Below are 18,537 nucleotides of genomic sequence, written 5' to 3'. Positions count from 1 at the left end.
GTATTTTACAGGAAGTGAGTTATAATCATCAATGCCATGACACAAGTAGAATTAAAGAGCCATAACCATAATCCAATTGGTAGCATATTACATAGGAAATTCATGCGTAAATGTGCTGCATGGTCATTCTGACGTCTGCATTGGCTGTGCACCATTTATGGCGATAGGGCCTCTGCAGAAGAAGAACTTACTCATAAAAACTGCAGCTCTTTGCTGTTTTCGTTGAGTCTCTCGCTAGTCATGGTTTTACAAGTTTAAAATCTCACATGATCAACTTTCATGTGCGTTTGAGGCCTCGTTTTCCAGTCGAGGCGCAAGGAAACTACTGATACGGTGATCTGAGCTATCTGATTGGCCAGTGGTAGACCTGTAGATGCACTTGATTTACTCTTTGGTCCTGCCTGCTAGGCAGAATTCTACCTTTCAAAATGGGAACACTCTGCCTTCCCGGCGCTACGGCTGCTGAATCAAGTGCAACTACCCTTAACAGCACGAAGCAAATACAAACAATAGGACACAAGGCTTTATTGTTGTGTTTTTCAAAATGGTCCATCGGTAACCATGGTGAAATAGTCATCAGCTCTTCATTGCACTATCGCCCCCCTAGTCATCAGCTCTTCATTGCACTATCGCTCCCCAAGTCATCTCCCCTAGTCATCAGCTCTTCATTGCACTATCGCTCCCCAAGTCATCTCCCCTAGTCATCAGCTCTTCATTGCACTATCGCTCCCCTAGTCATCAGCTCTTCATTGCACTATCGCTCCCCAAGTCATCTCCCCTAGTCATCTCCCCTAGTCATCAGCTCTTCATTGCACTATCGCTCCCCTAGTCATCAGCTCTTCATTCCACTATCGCCCCCCTAGTCATCAGCTCTTCATTGCACTATCGCTCCCCTAGTCATCAGCTCTTCATTCCACTATCGCTCCCCTAGTCATCAGCTCTTCATTCCACTATCGCCCCCCTAGTCATCTCCCCTAGTCATCAGCTCTTCATTCCACTATCGCCCCCCTAGTCATCTCCCCTAGTCATCAGCTCTTCATTGCACTATCGCTCCCCTAGTGATGAGCTCTTCATTGCACTATCGCTCCCCAAGTCATCTCCCCAAGTCATCTCCCCTAGTCATCAGCTCTTCATTCCACTATCGCCCCCCTAGTCATCTCCCCTAGTCATCAGCTCTTCATTCCACTATCGCCCCCCTAGTCATCTCCCCTAGTCATCAGCTCTTCATTGCACTATCGCTCCCCTAGTGATGAGCTCTTCATTGCACTATCGCTCCCCAAGTCATCTCCCCAAGTCATCTCCCCTAGTCATCAGCTCTTCATTGCACTATCGCTCCCCAAGTCATCTCCCCTAGTCATCAGCTCTTCATTGCCCTTCGCTCCCTCCTTTTCACTTCAATGTAATGCTTACTTTTCTGTTCTTCTCCTCTTTCCCCCTCTTCCTTTTAATGATGAAAGCTCTTCTAAAAGCTGACGTCTGCTGTTTTTGTTTTCTATTGTTTGAATGAGTCAGAGGTTATAATGTTAAAGAATACAGAAGTGAAACTTTTTAAGGTTTCAGTTTCTCAGAATCCTGGACTTTCAATGGAAATGTTCCCTTAAATGCTTTTTAGTGAAGGACTATGCTCAGTCTGGGTTTGGGAAACTGACCCTGAACAGAAGACACTTAAGCCTTGTTCACACTGCAGGCCTTAATGCTGAAATCTGTTTTGTTTTTCAAATCTGTTTTGGAATAGTGACTGTCCAAACAGCAAGTGACCAAATCAGATTTGTGTGTGTTCAGACAGCAGTCATTTGTTGACGTGGCTATGCTAGTTGTTATAGTAACGACGGGTGTGTGCCAGTGGTGTCGGCTGATTGGTGGTTGTGCTCGTGCTTCCTATCACTCAGAAGTTATGTAACAAGCTAAGGTGACGACAATGCCTCAGTTGTTTTGAATGTTCAAATTCATAGAGGAAGAACACTTTTAAAACCTCAATGGATAAGATAATCAAACTTTCAAAACAAGTGTTTTTTGGCTAGCCACAGCAGTCAGCTAGCTTGGCTAGCCACAGCAGTCAGCTAGCTTGGCTAGCCACAGCAGTCAGCTAGCTTGGCTAGCCACAGCAGTCAGCTAGCTTGGCTAGCCACAGCAGTCAGCCACAGCAGTCAGCTAGCTTGGCTAGCCACAGCAGTCAGCCACAGCAGTCAGCTAGCTTGGCTAGCCACAGCAGTCAGCCACAGCAGTCAGCTAGCTTGGCTAGCCACAGCAGTCAGCTAGCTTGGCTAGCCACAGCAGTCAGCTAGCTAGGCTAGCCACGCTCTCTCAGGTCCACAACAATTTCACTCCTCTCTCTCTCTTTCAAATTCAAAGGGGCTTTATTGCCATTGGAAACATGTTTACATTGCCAAAGCAAGTGAAGTAAACAAAAGTGAGAAGACGCAAAACATCAAACTATTAGAATTGAAAAGTAGATATTGAACTCAAAGGTTTAAAAAAAGAGATTAAGTGTTATATTATCAGCTCTTTCAAAACTCATTAAAATTGCTTTATTGGCATGACATAATGTACAGTACCAGTCAAATTTGGGGACACCTACTTATTCAAGGGTTTCTTTATTGTAAGATAGTGAAGACAAACTCTCAAATAATGTAGTAACCAAAAAAGTGTTAAAACAAATCAAAATATATTTGCTATTTGAGATTCTTCAAAGTAGCCACCCTTTGCCTTGACAGCTTTACACACTCTTGGCATTCTCTCAACCAGCTTCATGAGGATGGAATGCATTTCAATTAACAGGTGTGCCTTGTTAAGTTAATTTGTGTAATTTCTTTCCTCCTTAATGAGTTTGAAAAGTTTATTCAAGTGCAGTCGCAAAAAACCATCCAGCTCTATGATGAAACATGAAACTGTCTGTCATGAGGACCACCACAGGAATGGAAGACCCAGAGTTACCTGTCTGTCATGAGGACCACCACAGGAATGGAAGACCCAGAGTTACCTGTCTGTCATGAGGACCGCCACAGGAAAGGAAGACCCAGAGTTACCTGTCTGTCATGAGGACCACCACAGGAATGGAAGACCCAGAGTTACCTGTCTGTCATGAGGACCACCACAGGAATGGAAGACCCAGAGTTACCTGTCTGTCATGAGGACCACCACAGGAATGGAAGACCCAGAGTTACCTCTGCTGCAGAGGATAAGTTCATTAGAGTTACCTCTGCTGCAGAGGATAAGTTCATTAGAGTTACCTCTGCTGCAGAGGATAAGTTCATTAGAGTTACCTCTGCTGCAGAGGATACGTTCATTAGAGTTACCTCTGCTGCAGAGGATACGTTCATTAGAGTTACCTCTGCTGCAGAGGATAAGTTCATTAGAGTTACCTCTGCTGCAGAGGACAAGTTCATTAGAGTTACCTCTGCTGCAGAGGACAAGTTCATTAGAGTTACCTCTGCTGCAGAGGATACGTTCATTAGAGTTACCTCTACTGCAGAGGACACGTTCATTAGAGTTACCTCTGCTGCAGAGGATACGTTCATTAGAGTTACCTCTGCAGAGGACAAGTTCATTAGAGTTACCTCTGCTGCAGAGGACAAGTTCATTAGAGTTACCTCTGCTGCAGAGGACAAGTTCATTAGAGTTACCTCTGCTGCAGAGGACAAGTTCATTAGAGTTACCTCTGCTGCAGAGGACAAGTTCATTAGAGTTACCAGCCTCAGAAATTGCAGCCCAAATAAATGCTTCACAGATTTCAAGTTACAGACACATCTCAACATCAACTGTTCAGAGGAGGCTGCTTATCATAATGACATGCGTCACCAATGCAGCCATATGTCTACAGTATGATGTCATTACTGACCTAATGGACATGTGCAATCAATGTGCCCCTTGTCGTCATACATCTGAAGTAGAGAATAGCGAAACTCACATCATTTGCATATTGATGAACTAGATATATACGTTCTCAGTTTAAACTGATGCACTAGGTCATGTATATGAGGCTAACCATAAGATGTTCCACATGATGTTTCTGACATGAAGTTGTTTAGTGCAAATCCAACCCGTGGATTCTAGGTACAGTACTGTACATGAAAATAAGGAGCTGGCAATTTGTGGGCGAATTAACAATGTCAAAGGAAAATAATGTGTTGTGCGTTGGGGGGAGCGTTGTAATTCTACCTTGTTTATTTTCTGAGAATGATTTTTAGACTACTGAGACAAAATCAGAAGGTCAATGGCATGGAGGAGGATTGCAGAGATGTTGATAGTGAGATAGATTTGCACAACAATGTTTGCAAGTCAAAGCCACAATGTCCCAAAGTACCCATTCATGTCCATGTAGGCCAATGTATTTTACAGGAAGTGAGTTATAATCATCAATGCCATGACACAAGTAGAATTAAAGAGCCATAACCATAATCTAATTGGTAGCATATTACATAGGAAATTCATGCGTAAATGTGCTGCATGGTCATTCTGACGTCTGCATTGGCTGTGCACCATTTATGGCGATAGGGCCTCTGCAGAAGAAGAACTTACTCATAAAAACTGCAGCTCTTTGCTGTTTTCGTTGAGTCTCTCGCTAGTCATGGTTTTACAAGTTTAAAATCTCACATGATCAACTTTCATGTGCGTTTGAGGCCTCGTTTTCCAGTCGAGGCGCAAGGAAACTACAGATACGGTGATCTGAGCTATCTGATTGGCCAGTTGTAGACCTGTAGATGCACTTGATTTACTCTTTGGTCCTGCCTGCTAGGCAGAATTCTACCTTTCAAAATGGGAACACTCTGCCTTCCCGGCGCTACGGCTGCTGAATCAAGTGCAACTACCCTTAACAGCACGAAGCAAATACAAACAATAGGACACAAGGCTTTATTGTTGTGTTTTTCAAAATGGTCCATCGGTAACCATGGTGAAATAGTCATCAGCTCTTCATTGCACTATCGCCCCCCTAGTCATCAGCTCTTCATTGCACTATCGCTCCCCAAGTCATCTCCCCTAGTCATCAGCTCTTCATTGCACTATCGCTCCCCAAGTCATCTCCCCTAGTCATCAGCTCTTCATTGCACTATCGCTCCCCTAGTCATCAGCTCTTCATTGCACTATCGCTCCCCAAGTCATCTCCCCTTGTCATCTCCCCTAGTCATCAGCTCTTCATTGCACTATCGCTCCCCTAGTCATCAGCTCTTCATTCCACTATCGCCCCCCTAGTCATCAGCTCTTCATTGCACTATCGCTCCCCTAGTCATCAGCTCTTCATTCCACTATCGCTCCCCTAGTCATCAGCTCTTCATTCCACTATCGCCCCCCTAGTCATCTCCCCTAGTCATCAGCTCTTCATTCCACTATCGCCCCCCCTAGTCATCTCCCCTAGTCATCAGCTCTTCATTGCACTATCGCTCCCCTAGTGATGAGCTCTTCATTGCACTATCGCTCCCCAAGTCATCTCCCCTAGTCATCAGCTCTTCATTGCCCTTCGCTCCCTCCTTTTCACTTCAATGTAATGCTTACTTTTCTGTTCTTCTCCTCTTTCCCCCTCTTCCTTTTAATGATGAAAGCTCTTCTAAAAGCTGACGTCTGCTGTTTTTGTTTTCTATTGTTTGAATGAGTCAGAGGTTATAATGTTAAAGAATACAGAAGTGAAACTTTTTAAGGTTTCAGTTTCTCAGAATCCTGGACTTTCAATGGAAATGTTCCCTTAAATGCTTTTTAGTGAAGGACTATGCTCAGTCTGGGTTTGGGAAACTGACCCTGAACAGAAGACACTTAAGCCTTGTTCACACTGCAGGCCTTAATGCTGAAATCTGTTTTGTTTTTCAAATCTGTTTTGGAATAGTGACTGTCCAAACAGCAAGTGATCAAATCAGATTTGTGTGTGTTCAGACAGCAGTCATTTGTTGACGTGGCTATGCTAGTTGTTATAATAACGACGGGTGTGTGCCAGTGGTGTCGGCTGATTGGTGGTTGTGCTCGTGCTTCCTATCACTCAGAAGTTATGTAACAAGCTAAGGTGACGACAATGCCTCAGTTGTTTTGAATGTTCAAATTCATAGAGGAAGAACACTTTTAAAACCTCAATGGATAAGATAATCAAACTTTCAAAACAAGTGTTTTTTTGGCTAGCCACAGCAGTCAGCTAGCTAGGCTAGCCACAGCAGTCAGCTAGCTAAGCTAGCCACAGCAGTCAGCTAGCTAAGCTAGCCACAGCAGTCAGCTAGCTAAGCTAGCCACAGCAGTCAGCTAGCTAAGCTAGCCACAGCAGTCAGCTAGCTAAGCTAGCCACAGCAGTCAGCTAGCTAAGCTAGCCACAGCAGTCAGCTAGCTAGGTAGGTAGCTGTTTATCTTTCTCGCACATTAATTTGTTTGTAAACAGTTAACAAGCTAGTTCGCTACCCTGTCATGTTCTTGTCAAACTGTCAACACAGTAGCTAGCAGGCAACAAGATATGCCAAATAAATCTGATTTGACCGTTGTCGCATGGCCTACGAAGGTGGCTTGAAGTTTCAGATTCCATGTGGCTTTTGGCTGTTCAGACTGGAGGAAAAATAACAGATTCAAATCAGATGTGCAAAAAAAAAAAATGGATTTGAGTAACTTCAACCTGCCAATGTGAACAAGGCTACACTATCCCTCTCCACAAATGAATTATTTTCCTGTGAGATGACAACTGACATTGCACAAGCCCTGTTTTGAAACTGACATGTGCTTTATCAGGGTAGTATACAATATTTAGTGTCATTTAGAAAATTCCACCAGAGAGAGTCAGAGTTGAACAGCTTAACGCTTCTAAGTTCTCCATGTTGAACTAGGAGATGGACACTCAGAGCCTTTCGTGTGCTTGTCAGCTGGTCTCTGCCAGAGACGGAGGAGACACATGGCTTTGACAGCCTGCCTAAAAATAGACAAGTGTATTACCAGTTAAATCTTTCCAATTGATTTGGAGGAACGATATATCATTCATTTTTGTAGGTCGGTAGATTATATCATTTGACCTTTATTTAAGCAGGGCTTCGCCATTAAGACTAGGGTCTCTTTAAGTAAAGTATTACTGTGTGTGATTTTTGATTGTGCTCTCCCAGGTCCTGCAGTAGCCCTGTAGTGCTCATGTATTCACCCAGGGTTGTTTGTCTTTCTGTCAGGTCCTGCAGTAGCCCTGTAGTGCTCATGTATTCACCCAGGGTTGTTTGTCTTTCTGTCAGGTCCTGCAGTAGCCCTGTAGTGCTCATGTATTCACCACCCAGGGTTGTTTGTCTTTCTGTCAGGTCCTTCAGAAGCCCTGTAGTGCTCATGTATTCACCCAGGGTTGTTTGTCTTTCTGTCAGGTCCTGCAGTAGCCCTGTAGTGCTCATGTATTCACCCAGGGTTGTTTGTCTTTCTGTCAGGTCCTTCAGAAGCCCTGTAGTGCTCATGTATTAACCACCCAGGGTTGTTTTGTCTTTCTGTCAGGTCCTTCAGAAGCTGGGTAAAGCTGATGAGACCAGGGACACAGCGTTCGAGGAGGGTGTGGCTAACTTCAACAAGCAGATGGTGAGACTCTTCCAACTCTTTCTCCTCCCTCTCTCATTGAGATGGTGAACCAACTGTTGTGGCCCAATGTTCCGTTCCCTCCCCTCCCTGCCCACACACACAAACGGATCCATAACTGTCCTGAACCGTATTGGGCTGGTTAAGATGGTCTTTTCACAATATCCTTTCCAGTATGGTTCCAGCAACTGTTGTTTGTGTAACCAGGGCAGCACAGTACAGCTTGGCTCAGTTTGGTTCAGTAATGTGAAAATGGCATCATGCTCACAATCCCAGTCCAACCCATTGTTGTATTTTCCAGGCCGAGGGCACCAAACTGCAGAAAGACTTGAGGGCCTATCTGGCAGCAGTTAAAAGTAAGAAGCATGTCTGTCTGTGAGTGTGTTTGTACACTACATGTGTGTGTGTGCATGTATCCTGTGACTTATTATTAGGTTTTACAGTAATATATGTCAGTTTCTGTCTTGTCTATTTTGGAGTGACACAGTTGTAGTGTTCACACTCATTAATACACTCAGACCTCTTCCTGTCATTCGCCCAGTTTCATTTCAGTTTTTGGTCTGCCTCTCGTCTGCCTGTCGTCTGTCTGTCTGCCTGTCTGTCTGTCTCTGTGATCCTCAGCCATGCATGATGCGTCCAAGCGTCTGCAGGACTGTCTGGCGGATATGTACGAGCCAGAGTGGTTTGGCAAGGAGGAGGTGGATACCATCGCAGAGGTGAGAGAGACTAGCACAGTTGGTGTGTGTGATCTATGGGAATTCAGGATGAATGACTGACTACCTGTTCCTCTGCGAAAGAGGTGTACAAAACTTCAGAGGTTGAATTAAAAGTATAATTGAAAATGTAGAAATGAACATGAGAACTTCAGATCAATTCTATTGGTTGTTTGAGTAAAAAGAGAATCGAAAAGGGAACCAGTGTCTAGTTTCCTCCCTCCATTTCATCACTGTCACATTCACTTCTTCTCAATGCAACACATACTCCTCTCTCTCTCACTGCATGTCTCTTTCCCTCCATCTCTCCATCCTTCCGTCTGTAGGAGATGATAGAGAAGGAGATGGACTATTGCATGGAGGTAAAGGCCAGCTAGCTCAGTAGCTCATTCATGACTGTGTAGACTGGTGATGAATGAGGACTAGTGGGAATAGCTGTGGCCTACACTAGATCTATAGCTAGAAGAGATGGCACTAGTTTCAGACTAGCTCTGAACTGCACCGTTAGTGGAGCTGTTATTGGGGTGGGGGTGGGTGTATGCGTGGGTGTTTGCATTTGTGAGTGTGTTGTTTGACTCTGCTGTGTGTATTGTAGGAGACAGACATCCTGTGGTCAGATTACCACGACAAGCTTGCGGACAATTCCATGATCGCCATGGATAACTATCTGGCCCAGTTTCCTGACATTAAGGTATGTGTCACTGCAGTCAGGTGCTCAGTGTGAGGGTGTGTGTTTGGCCATTTTGTGAAAAATGAAACTCCATAATAAATAAATATAAACGTTTTTATAACATTTTGATAGATTTTTCACAACATTAACAAATGGTACCAGTATGTATACTCTGTTCTGAGGGCTCTAACAGAACAGACTACACATACTGGTACCGAGGGCTCTAACAGAGCAGACTACACATACCGGTACCGAGGGCTCTAACAGAACAGACTACACATACTGGTACCGAGGGCTCTAACAGAACAGACTACACATACCGGTACCGAGGGCTCTAACAGAACAGACTACACATACTGGTACTGAGGGCTCTAACAGAACAGACTACACATACACTTCTGGTACCGAGGGCTCTAACAGAACAGACTACACATACTCTATACAATCCATATGGTGGAAGTTCAGAGTTACAGCGTGATTAAAATGTAATGGTAATGTTCCTCTGTTTGTGGAGACTGCATTCACCGTAAACGCTGCAAATGTCTGCTCAATAGGAAATCACCTTTACATTTTCTGGTGTGCAATCTTTAACGTTTCAGCGATCCTGGTTTTAAATGGAGCTCAGTTCCCAGACCAGTTAGAGGATACATCAATACATACATTTGATTGATTGGTTCTCAAGAAGCTGCAGCCTTCTATCTATCAGTGACTATGTGGGTATGTTTGTCTGGTGTCTCTGACCAGGCACGCATCGCTAAGCGGGACAGGAAGATGACCGACTACGACAGTGCGAGGCATCACTTTGGCTCCCTACAGAAGGGCAAGAAGCAGGACCAGGCCAAGATCGCCAAGGTAAGATGGCCGCCCGCTGCATCGTTTCCTGGGTTCATTACGGTATCACACTGCTGAGCCAATCCAAGTCGAGCCAGTAGTACTGGGATGCATCCGCCATCGTTTAAAATAACAAATAATATATGCCATTTATTAGACGCTTTTATCCAAAGCAACTTAGTCATGGATGCCTACCTGTTACGTACGGTTGGTCCCGGGAATCAAACGCACTATCCTGGCGTTGCAAGCACCATGCTCTACCAACTACAGAGGACCAGCGTTTCTGGAACCTTCTTGGAAGGAACAGAACAATGTAAAGAGAAAATATCCAGGCCAGTTCAGGTCGGCTCTATAATGTGACTCAGTCATGACACTATAAAGGCCTTAACAAAGCTAATGCAAATACCCACATTATGATGTCTGATGTCAGTAAGCAACATTCTGCATTGCAATTTTGGCGAGGCGTGTTTTGCTATGCTTGGCACATGCTCCCATGGGCGTAGGCTTTACCAGTTGAAATAAGCAACCAATCAACCTACTGGGGGAAAAAAAGTCTCATTAACCTGTTTTTCATGTGTGTGTGTTTGATTGGGTGTTAATGTGCAATATGGAAATACTCTTGCCCTATTTCAAAACTCTCTCAAACATGCCTGTCTGAATTGCTAACCTGCCTGTCTGAATTGCTAACCTGCCTGTCTGAATTGCTAACCTGCCTGTCTGAATTGCTAACCTGCCTGTCAAACTACACTGCTCAAAAAAATAAAGGGAACACTTAAACAACACAATGTAACTCCAAGTCAATCACATTTCTGTGAAATCAAACTGTCCACTTAGGAAGCAACACTGATTGACAATAAATGTCACATGCTGTTGTGCAAATGGAATAGACAACGGGTGGAAATTATAGGCATTTAGCAAGACACCCCCAATAAAGGAGTGGTTCTGCAGGTGGGACCACAGACCACTTCTCAGTTCCTATGCTTCCTGGCTGATGTTTTGGTGACTTTTGAATGCTGGCGGTGCTTTCACTCTAGTGGTAGCATGAGACGGAGTCTACAACCCACACAAGTGGCTCAGGTAGTGCAGCTCATCCAGGATGGCACATCAATGCGAGATGTGGCAAGAAGGTTTGCTCTGTCTGTCAGCATAGTGTCCAGAGCATGGAGGCGCTACCAGGAGACAGGCCAGTCCATCAGGAGACGTGGAGGAGGCCGTAGGAGGCCAACAACCCAGCAGCAGTACCGCTACCTCCGCCTTTGTGCAAGGAGGAGTAGGAGGAGCACTGCCAGAGCCCTGAAAAATGACCTCCAGCAGGCCACAAATGTGCATGTGTCTGCTCAAACTGTCAGAAACAGACTCCATGAGGGTGGTATGAGGGCCCGATGTCCACAGGTGGGGGTTGTGCTTACAGCCCAACACCGTGCAGGACGTTTGGCATTTGCCAGAGAACACCAAGATTGGCAAATTCGCCACTAGCGCCCTGTGCTCTTCACAGATGAAAGCAGGTTCACACTGAGCACATGTGACAGTCTGGAGATGCCGTGGAGAACGTTCTGCTGCCTGCAACAACCTCTAGCATGACCGGTTTGACGGTGGGTCAGTCATGGTGTGGGGTGGCATTTCTTTGGGGGGCCGCACAGTGTTCTCGCCAGAGGTAGCCTGACTGCCATTAGGTACTGTAAGATCCTCAGACCCCTTGTGAGACCATATGCTGGTGCGGTTGGCCCTGGGTTCCTCCTAATGCAAGACAATGCTAGACCTCATGTGGCTGGAGTGTGTCAAGAGGAAGGCATTGATGCTATGGACTGGCCCGCCCGTTCCCCAGACCTGAATCCGATTGAGCACATCTGGGACATCATGTCTCGCTCCATCCACCAACTGTTGCACCACAGACTGTCCAGGAGTTGGCGGATGCTTTAGCCCAGGTCTGGGAGGAGATCCCTCAGGAGACCATCCGCTACCTCATCAGGAGCATGCCCAGGCGTTGTAGGGAGGTCATACAGGCACGTGGAGGCCACACACACTACTGAGCCTCATTTTGACTTGTTTTAAGGACATTACACCAAAGTTGGATCAGCCTGTAGTGTGGTTTTCCACTTTAATTTTGAGTGTGACTCCAAATCCAGACCTCCATGGGTTGATGAATTTGATTTCCATTGATCATTTTTGCGTGATTCTGTTGTCAGCACATTCAACTATGTAAAGAAAAAAGTATTTAATAAGAATATTTCATTCATTCAGATCTAGGATGTGTTATTTTAGTGTTCCCTTTATTTTTTTGAGCAGTGTATTTGTCTTGCTTCTCTCTCGCTCTGTCTGTTCGTCCGTCTGCATGGCTAGCCGATGTCTCTTGTGGAGAAGGCTGCCCCAGGTTGGGCCCAGGGGATTCTGTCTGCTCATCAAATAGCCCAAACTAACCTGACCAGAAACCAGGTGACTGATGTCTAACTAACTCACCCTCTCACCCCTGTCACACTTCGCCCTGACCCCCCCCCGCCATGCCTTCAACACTCACTTGTCATTCACCCATTCTGAGTTCTAATTCTATATTCTATGCCACCATGCCCTAACATTCTGTCTGTATTCCATGTCGTTCTTTAGTTTGATTGTAGATAATGTGCTTTCTTTTGAGTAACATATACTAACAAACATGGTACTGTAGAATTGTTTAACCTCTGTGGATGTGTCATGGTGTCTGTCCAAGCATATACTAACATTGTTTAACCTCTGTGGATGTGTCATGGTGTCTGTCCAAGCATATACTAACATTGTTTAACCTCTGTGGATGTGTCATGGTGTCTGTCCAGGCAGAGGAGGAGTTAGGGAGAGCTCAGAAAGTATTTGAGGAGATCAACGTAGATCTGCAGGATGAGCTTCCACAGCTGTGGAACAGGTGAGAATTCTCCACCCTCTCACTGATGCTACCAGGCTGACACAATCTCCTTCCCTCTGTCTTTCTGAAGAGCCACCCACTTACAACCACTGTTATCACGTTGTCTCTTCCACATGTCATCACAGACAGTCAGACACACACACACACACACACAGAGTGTTGCCAGCCACCATGTTAACACGTTCTCTCTTCCACATGTCATCACAGACAGACAGACAGACACACACACACACACACACACACACACAGAGTGTTGCCAGCCACCATGTTAACACGTTCTCTCTCTCCTCTCTACTCTTCTCTCTAGTCGTGTTGGCTTCTATGTTAACACATTCCAGAGTATGGCTGGATATCAGCAGAGGTTCCACAAAGACATGGGAAAGGTGAGAGGGAGAGCTGGGTGCCCACCGTCAGTACACGGGACTGATTGATAAATACATGTCTAGACTGATTAATTGACTTCCTCCAATCTTTCTGTTTGCAGCTGAACCAGGACCTGAATGATGTCATGACCAAACTGGATGAGCAGAGGCTGGCCAAGTGAGTGAGACTTGACATGATACCAATGTGTTGCGATTACCAGTGGACTATTGTACATATGATAGTGTTCATCTATGGCGTACCTGTCTACTTTGCCCCACTGTTATATGTACCTGTACAATCTACCTCTGTCTGGTGCACCTTTTAGGAACTTTATGGTAATTGTAGAGAAATGAGGTCCAATGCAATGCATACACAGGGTTGGGCAGTAACGGATTACATGACGACACAGCGAATGTGTTTGATGGATTGTGGGGAAAGAGCAGGAATAGGTTTTTGTAGGCTACAGTCAAAGTTATGTCTTCCAATGGAGTGACTGCTGTCGGCATCCAAAGATGATCCAACTTGAGTAAACACTTGGAGGTCAGGATGACAGCAGTGGTGTAGTGTAATTTGATACGGATATCACTTATTATTGATCAAAGCATGCCATTCCATGAGCGCAGCATTTATTTTTCAACTCAAATCAATGAGCCCAATCAGTCCTCCATGACAACAGAGTAGGGTTGGCTAATAAGTCTTTAGTTTTGGTGCTCAGATAAAACAATTTGGCTGATCTACGCTTCCATATTTCCAAGTCCTATTCTTTCCGATCAAAGGGTATAACATTTATTGGAATGACTGGAATTCTGATAGAATTTGGTTCATGATGTAAGGATATAATTAAATCGTATTATTATTATTATTATTATTATATGTAGTAGAAAGCGATGGGTTAGAAGAAGCCTACCTAACCAACCCATAAAGTAAATTGTAACATCCATATATGACCACCTATGTAAACTTTAACATTGATTTATCCTGTAATAGACGTGGTTCAATTGGCAACATACATTTTTGTCTTCTTCTAATGCCTCTTAAGGGGAAATGAATCTAAAAGTAACTGAATGTAATCAGATTACGTTACCCCCCCCCCCCCCCCCTACAGAAAGGCAGGTAAAGACTGGAAGCCTGGACCCAAGAAGAGGTAATGGACCTGACTTGGAGTGACCAGTATGACAGTTTATATGTGCCTGTGTGTGTCCTTCTGCATGGTGCAGTTAGATACTGACTGAGAATAAAGGACTTGTTGGAAACTACAACTCCCTACTACATCACACAGTTCAGCATGATCTGGTTTATAAAGAGCTTGTTGGAAATTACAACTCCCTACTACATCACACAGTTCAGCATGATCTGGTTTATAAAGAGCTTGTTGGAAACTACAACTCCCTACTACATCACACAGTTCAGCATGATCTCGTTTATAAAGAGCTTGTTGGAAACTACAACTCCCTACTACATCACACAGTTCAGCATGATCTCGTTTATAAAGAGCTTGTTGGAAACTACAACTCCCTACTACATCACACAGTTCAGCATGATCTGGTTTATAAAGAGCTTGTTGGAAACTACAACTCCCTACTACATCACACAGTTCAGCATGATCTCGTTTATAAAGAGCTTGTTGGAAACTACAACTCCCTACTACATCACACAGTTCGGCAGCACTATGTGCTCACAGAAAAAAAGAAAGAAATGGAATTCAAATAATTGAATGCATGTCAATCTCTGCATGTTGCAGTTCCATACTGAGAGAGAATAAAGGATTGGAGGACTCAAAACAGGATGTATGTACCTTTAGTTGTCCAAGTGAACCGTCATCTGTCAAGTAGTGCATGGAGTTCTGCTGTGTGCTTGGACATTCATGGGTGTTCCTGTAGTTCTCAGTCTGAGAGTCTGTGTGTTTCAGGTCAGGCACTCCTCTGCATGACCGCAGCATGGCGTTTGAGAAAGCCTTGTGTTGTGAGTTGGTGTCTCATGCCGCAGCAACGTCCCCAAATAGTTTTTGCTCTGAGCTGTGTATTTGTGAAGTACTACGCACAGTCTTGTTATATATTATTAATAAAGAATGGTTTGTTTGGCATATGCTCATTCTCCCTGCTAAAATGGGCCTGTGCACACAGATCATTAAATATACTTCTCAGCCCCTTGCTCCCATCTTGTGGTCTTGGTGGATGGTGCAGACTGTTGACTACACAGTAGGGCATACTGTAACAAAATGTTTTGCGACAAAAATAACGAACGTCTGTGTTCTTATCAGAAAAGTTCAATGGTTGTACCAACGCATTTCACCCCGTTTCAAAATGTTTTCTCTTACGCACACCAGTTGACCCTGTTCTGCTTTCCCATGGTGATACAGGGGGACAGTCTGTGCTAAAAAAAACTAATCGGCGCGGCCGCCACCAGATAGTCAGACCTTCACCACTGTGGATGACTGAAACTGATACGCTGCTACATCTTTGCCCGTTGTACTATCATCTTAGTGAATCACCCGCACCTTGCTCCAACACAACTGAGGTCATTGTCCCCCCTCTCGTTCTCTCTCCTCCTCTGCCCCCCCTCTCGTTCTCTCTCCTCCTCTTCCCTCTCTCGTTCTCTGCCCTCTCTCGTTCTCTCTCCTCCTCTTCCCCCTCTCGTTCTCTCTCCTCCTCTGCCCTCTCTCTCCTCCTCTGCCCTCTCTCGTTCTCTCTCTCCTCCTCTGCCCTCTCTCGTTCTCTCTCTCCTCCTCTGCCCTCTCTCGTTCTCTCTCTCCTCCTCTGCCCTCTCTCGTTCTCTCTCTCCTCCTCTGCCCTCTCTCGTTCTCTCTCTCCTCCTCTGCCCTCTCTCGTTCTCTCTCTCCTCCTCTGCCCTCTCTCGTTCTCTCTCTCCTCCTCTGCCCTCTCTCGTTCTCTCTCTCCTCCTCTGCCCTCTCTCGTTCTCTCTCTCCTCCTCTGCCCTCTCTCGTTCTCTCTCTCCTCTGCCCCCTCTCGTTCTCTCTACTCCTCTGCCCCCTCTCGTTCTCTCTCTCGTCTGCCCCCTCTCTCCTCCTCTGCCCTCTCTCTCCTCCTCTGCCCTCTCTCTCCTCCTCTGCCCTCTCTCGTTCTCTCTCCTCCTCTGCCCTCTCTCGTTCTCTCTCTCGTCTGCCCCCTCTCTCGTTCTCTCCTCCTCTACCCTATTTATTTTCTACTTTCTCCTTCCTAGAAAAATAAATACAGTAAAATGTTCTCTCTCTACTGAACACAACCAGGACATCTTCATCATGGCATGACATGGGAGTCAGTCAGTAATTCTCCCTTCCTCTTTCTTTCCCAGTGAGGCAGCCGCCGCCAACCACAGCGTTACCCCAGACGCTGCACCCAAGGTAAGGTTCCCTCATACAGGGGCTGTAAAGTGTCTGACTGTCTCTGTGTTTGTCTTGAGTGACTGGGGTTTGTGTGTTGATGAACGAGTGTCATTTTCAGAAGCGTGGGTCAGAAATGTGTGAGTGTGTGTGTGGAAAATCTTGAGTTTAAGGTCTGGAGTATTTTTATGGTGTTGAATTCAAGAGGGTGGAAAAAGGAGTGGACGGTACAATTGCGAGCACACACAGTCGCTAACATCCTCTTCAGGAAAACTCCCAAAGCGAGAGATGAAACTAACCCAGAGCATGTTGAATGGAGAGTTTCTCTCCATTGGTTTGATAGACATGTGCTCTTCTAACATAGAAGGAAGCCTCATAGACACCACTTACAGACTAGGGCTGGATCCAATCCATGGCGCGTTGTAGAGCAGCGCATTGCACTTGATTTCTAAAGGTAATTTACGCTTGAGCCAACATGGAGGGTGAGCCAACATGCGCAGCGTTTACAGTAAACACAATCAACAGGAATGTCAGGGAAATTGCCTTGAAAAGGCACATTGTCGTCTGTCCAGAGCGCTGCTCCATGACACGCCTTGGATTGGATACCAGCCCAGGTAACAGTAACCTACTATTACTAGTGTGCTGGTGTGTTTTACTAACCTGTGTGCTGTGTCTCCCTCACTACTGTTGCATGTGTGTACATACTTCCGTGGACACTCCAGACGAGGCCGGCGCCCCCTGGACCCGCCCCTGTACGCCCGCCCCCCAGCCCCAGACCCTCGTTGACTCCAGCTCCAGACACGCAACAGGACATAATCTTGTTCGATGGTGAAGCCCTGGTTCCCGACGCTAACACAACCGCACCGTCACAGGCAACCACTCCGTCACAGCCGCAGGTCAGATGATGTCATAATGTCCCCTCAGGCTTCCATCAACATCATACCCTCAGTGTCAACTCAGACGGCTCATAGGTTCTAGCCTAGGGATGGTCTGGTCTCCCATTTCCTCTACCCCCTTGTTTTCCTAGGGATGGTCTGGTCTCCCACCTCCTCTACCCCCTTGTTTTCCTAGGGATGGTCTGGTCTCCCACCTCCTCTACCCCCATGTTTTCCTAGGGATGGTCTGGTCTCCCACCTCCTCTACCCCCTTGTTTTCCTAGGGATGGTCTGGTCTCCCACCTCCTCTACCCCCTTGTTTTCCCAGGGATGGTCTGGTCTCCCACCTCCTCTACCCCCATGTTTTCCTAGGGATGGTCTGGTCTCCCACCTCCTCTACCCCCTTGTTTTCCTAGGGATGGTCTGGTCTCCCACCTCCTCTACCCCCTTGTTTTCCTAGGGATGGTCTGGTCTCCCACCTCCTCTACCCCCATGTTTTCCTAGGGATGGTCTGGTCTCCCACCTCCTCTACCCCCATGTTTTCCTAGGGATGGTCTGGTCTCCCACCTCCTCTACCCCCATGTTTTCCTAGGGATGGTCTGGTCTCCCACCTCCTCTACCCCCATGTTTTCCTAGGGATGGTCTGGTCTCCCACCTCCTCTACCCCCTTGTTTTCCTAGGGATGGTCTGGTCTCCCACCTCCTCTACCCCCTTGTTTTCGGCTTGCTCTTTATTTTCTTTCTTCATCCATCCTCTCCTCACCCTCTTCATCCATCCTCTCCTCACCCTCTTCATCCATCCTCTCCTCACCCTCTTCATCCATCCTCTCCTCACCCTCTTCATCCATCCTCCACCTACTTTTTCACCTGCCTATCCATATCTCTGCAACTATTACAGCTGGTAACACCACACGAGTCATCTCCAGGGCCTTCCCAGTAAAATGTCCCATTAATCCCAGTGCTTATCTTCCGTGTGTGTGTGTGTTTGGCCCCAGCAGGGGTTATTAACCTGCTCCATATGGACCTGGATGTACTATTGCAGGCCGCCACTTCTCCGGTACCCAAAGTTGGTGTGTCTCCCCATTGGTCAGGCAGCAAGGTCACCAGGTTCAGGGGTCAGTCAGACAGTCCTGGTGGTTTGAACTCTTCCCCTCGTTCAGTGCACAGTCTTTGCATGCTATGCATGGATTCACTCAATGCATGCAAGGGACGAATTGACAGCTTTCCTCACATGACAGTAAGACTGACAGACTGGGGACAGACGGACACGGACAAGACAGACACACTGACAGACTGGGGACAGACAGTGTGTCTCTTCAGTCCAACCACCGAGATGGAATACTCTCCATTATTGCAGCATTACCAACAGTC

At 46.1% G+C, this 18,537-nt stretch overlaps 1 protein-coding gene across 8 annotated transcripts in view; it reads left to right on the top strand.

Moving 5' to 3' along the window:
• Positions 1-18,537, top strand: part of LOC110495549 (myc box-dependent-interacting protein 1) — a 42,636-nt gene that overhangs the window by 8,793 nt on the left and 15,306 nt on the right. For 2 of the 8 annotated variants that reach the window (XM_036951718.1, XM_036951713.1), the window contains exons 2-13: positions 7,426-7,506; positions 7,805-7,859; positions 8,125-8,219; positions 8,812-8,907; positions 9,631-9,738; positions 12,058-12,150; positions 12,525-12,610; positions 12,918-12,993; positions 13,095-13,150; positions 14,079-14,117; positions 16,265-16,313; positions 17,015-17,188. In XM_036951718.1, the coding sequence (XP_036807613.1) occupies positions 7,426-7,506; positions 7,805-7,859; positions 8,125-8,219; positions 8,812-8,907; positions 9,631-9,738; positions 12,058-12,150; positions 12,525-12,610; positions 12,918-12,993; positions 13,095-13,150; positions 14,079-14,117; positions 16,265-16,313; positions 17,015-17,188 (1,008 nt within the window). The remainder of the gene's footprint in view (positions 1-7,425; positions 7,507-7,804; positions 7,860-8,124; positions 8,220-8,811; positions 8,908-9,630; positions 9,739-12,057; positions 12,151-12,524; positions 12,611-12,917; positions 12,994-13,094; positions 13,151-14,078; positions 14,118-16,264; positions 16,314-17,014; positions 17,189-18,537) is intronic. The other 6 variants (XM_036951719.1, XM_036951714.1, XM_036951715.1 and 3 more) reach the window with 6 other exon arrangements.

Source organism: Oncorhynchus mykiss, chromosome 18 (assembly GCF_013265735.2).
Source record: "Oncorhynchus mykiss isolate Arlee chromosome 18, USDA_OmykA_1.1, whole genome shotgun sequence".
NCBI lineage: Eukaryota > Metazoa > Chordata > Actinopteri > Salmoniformes > Salmonidae > Oncorhynchus > Oncorhynchus mykiss.
This window is presented reverse-complemented; position numbering and strand designations above follow the sequence as displayed.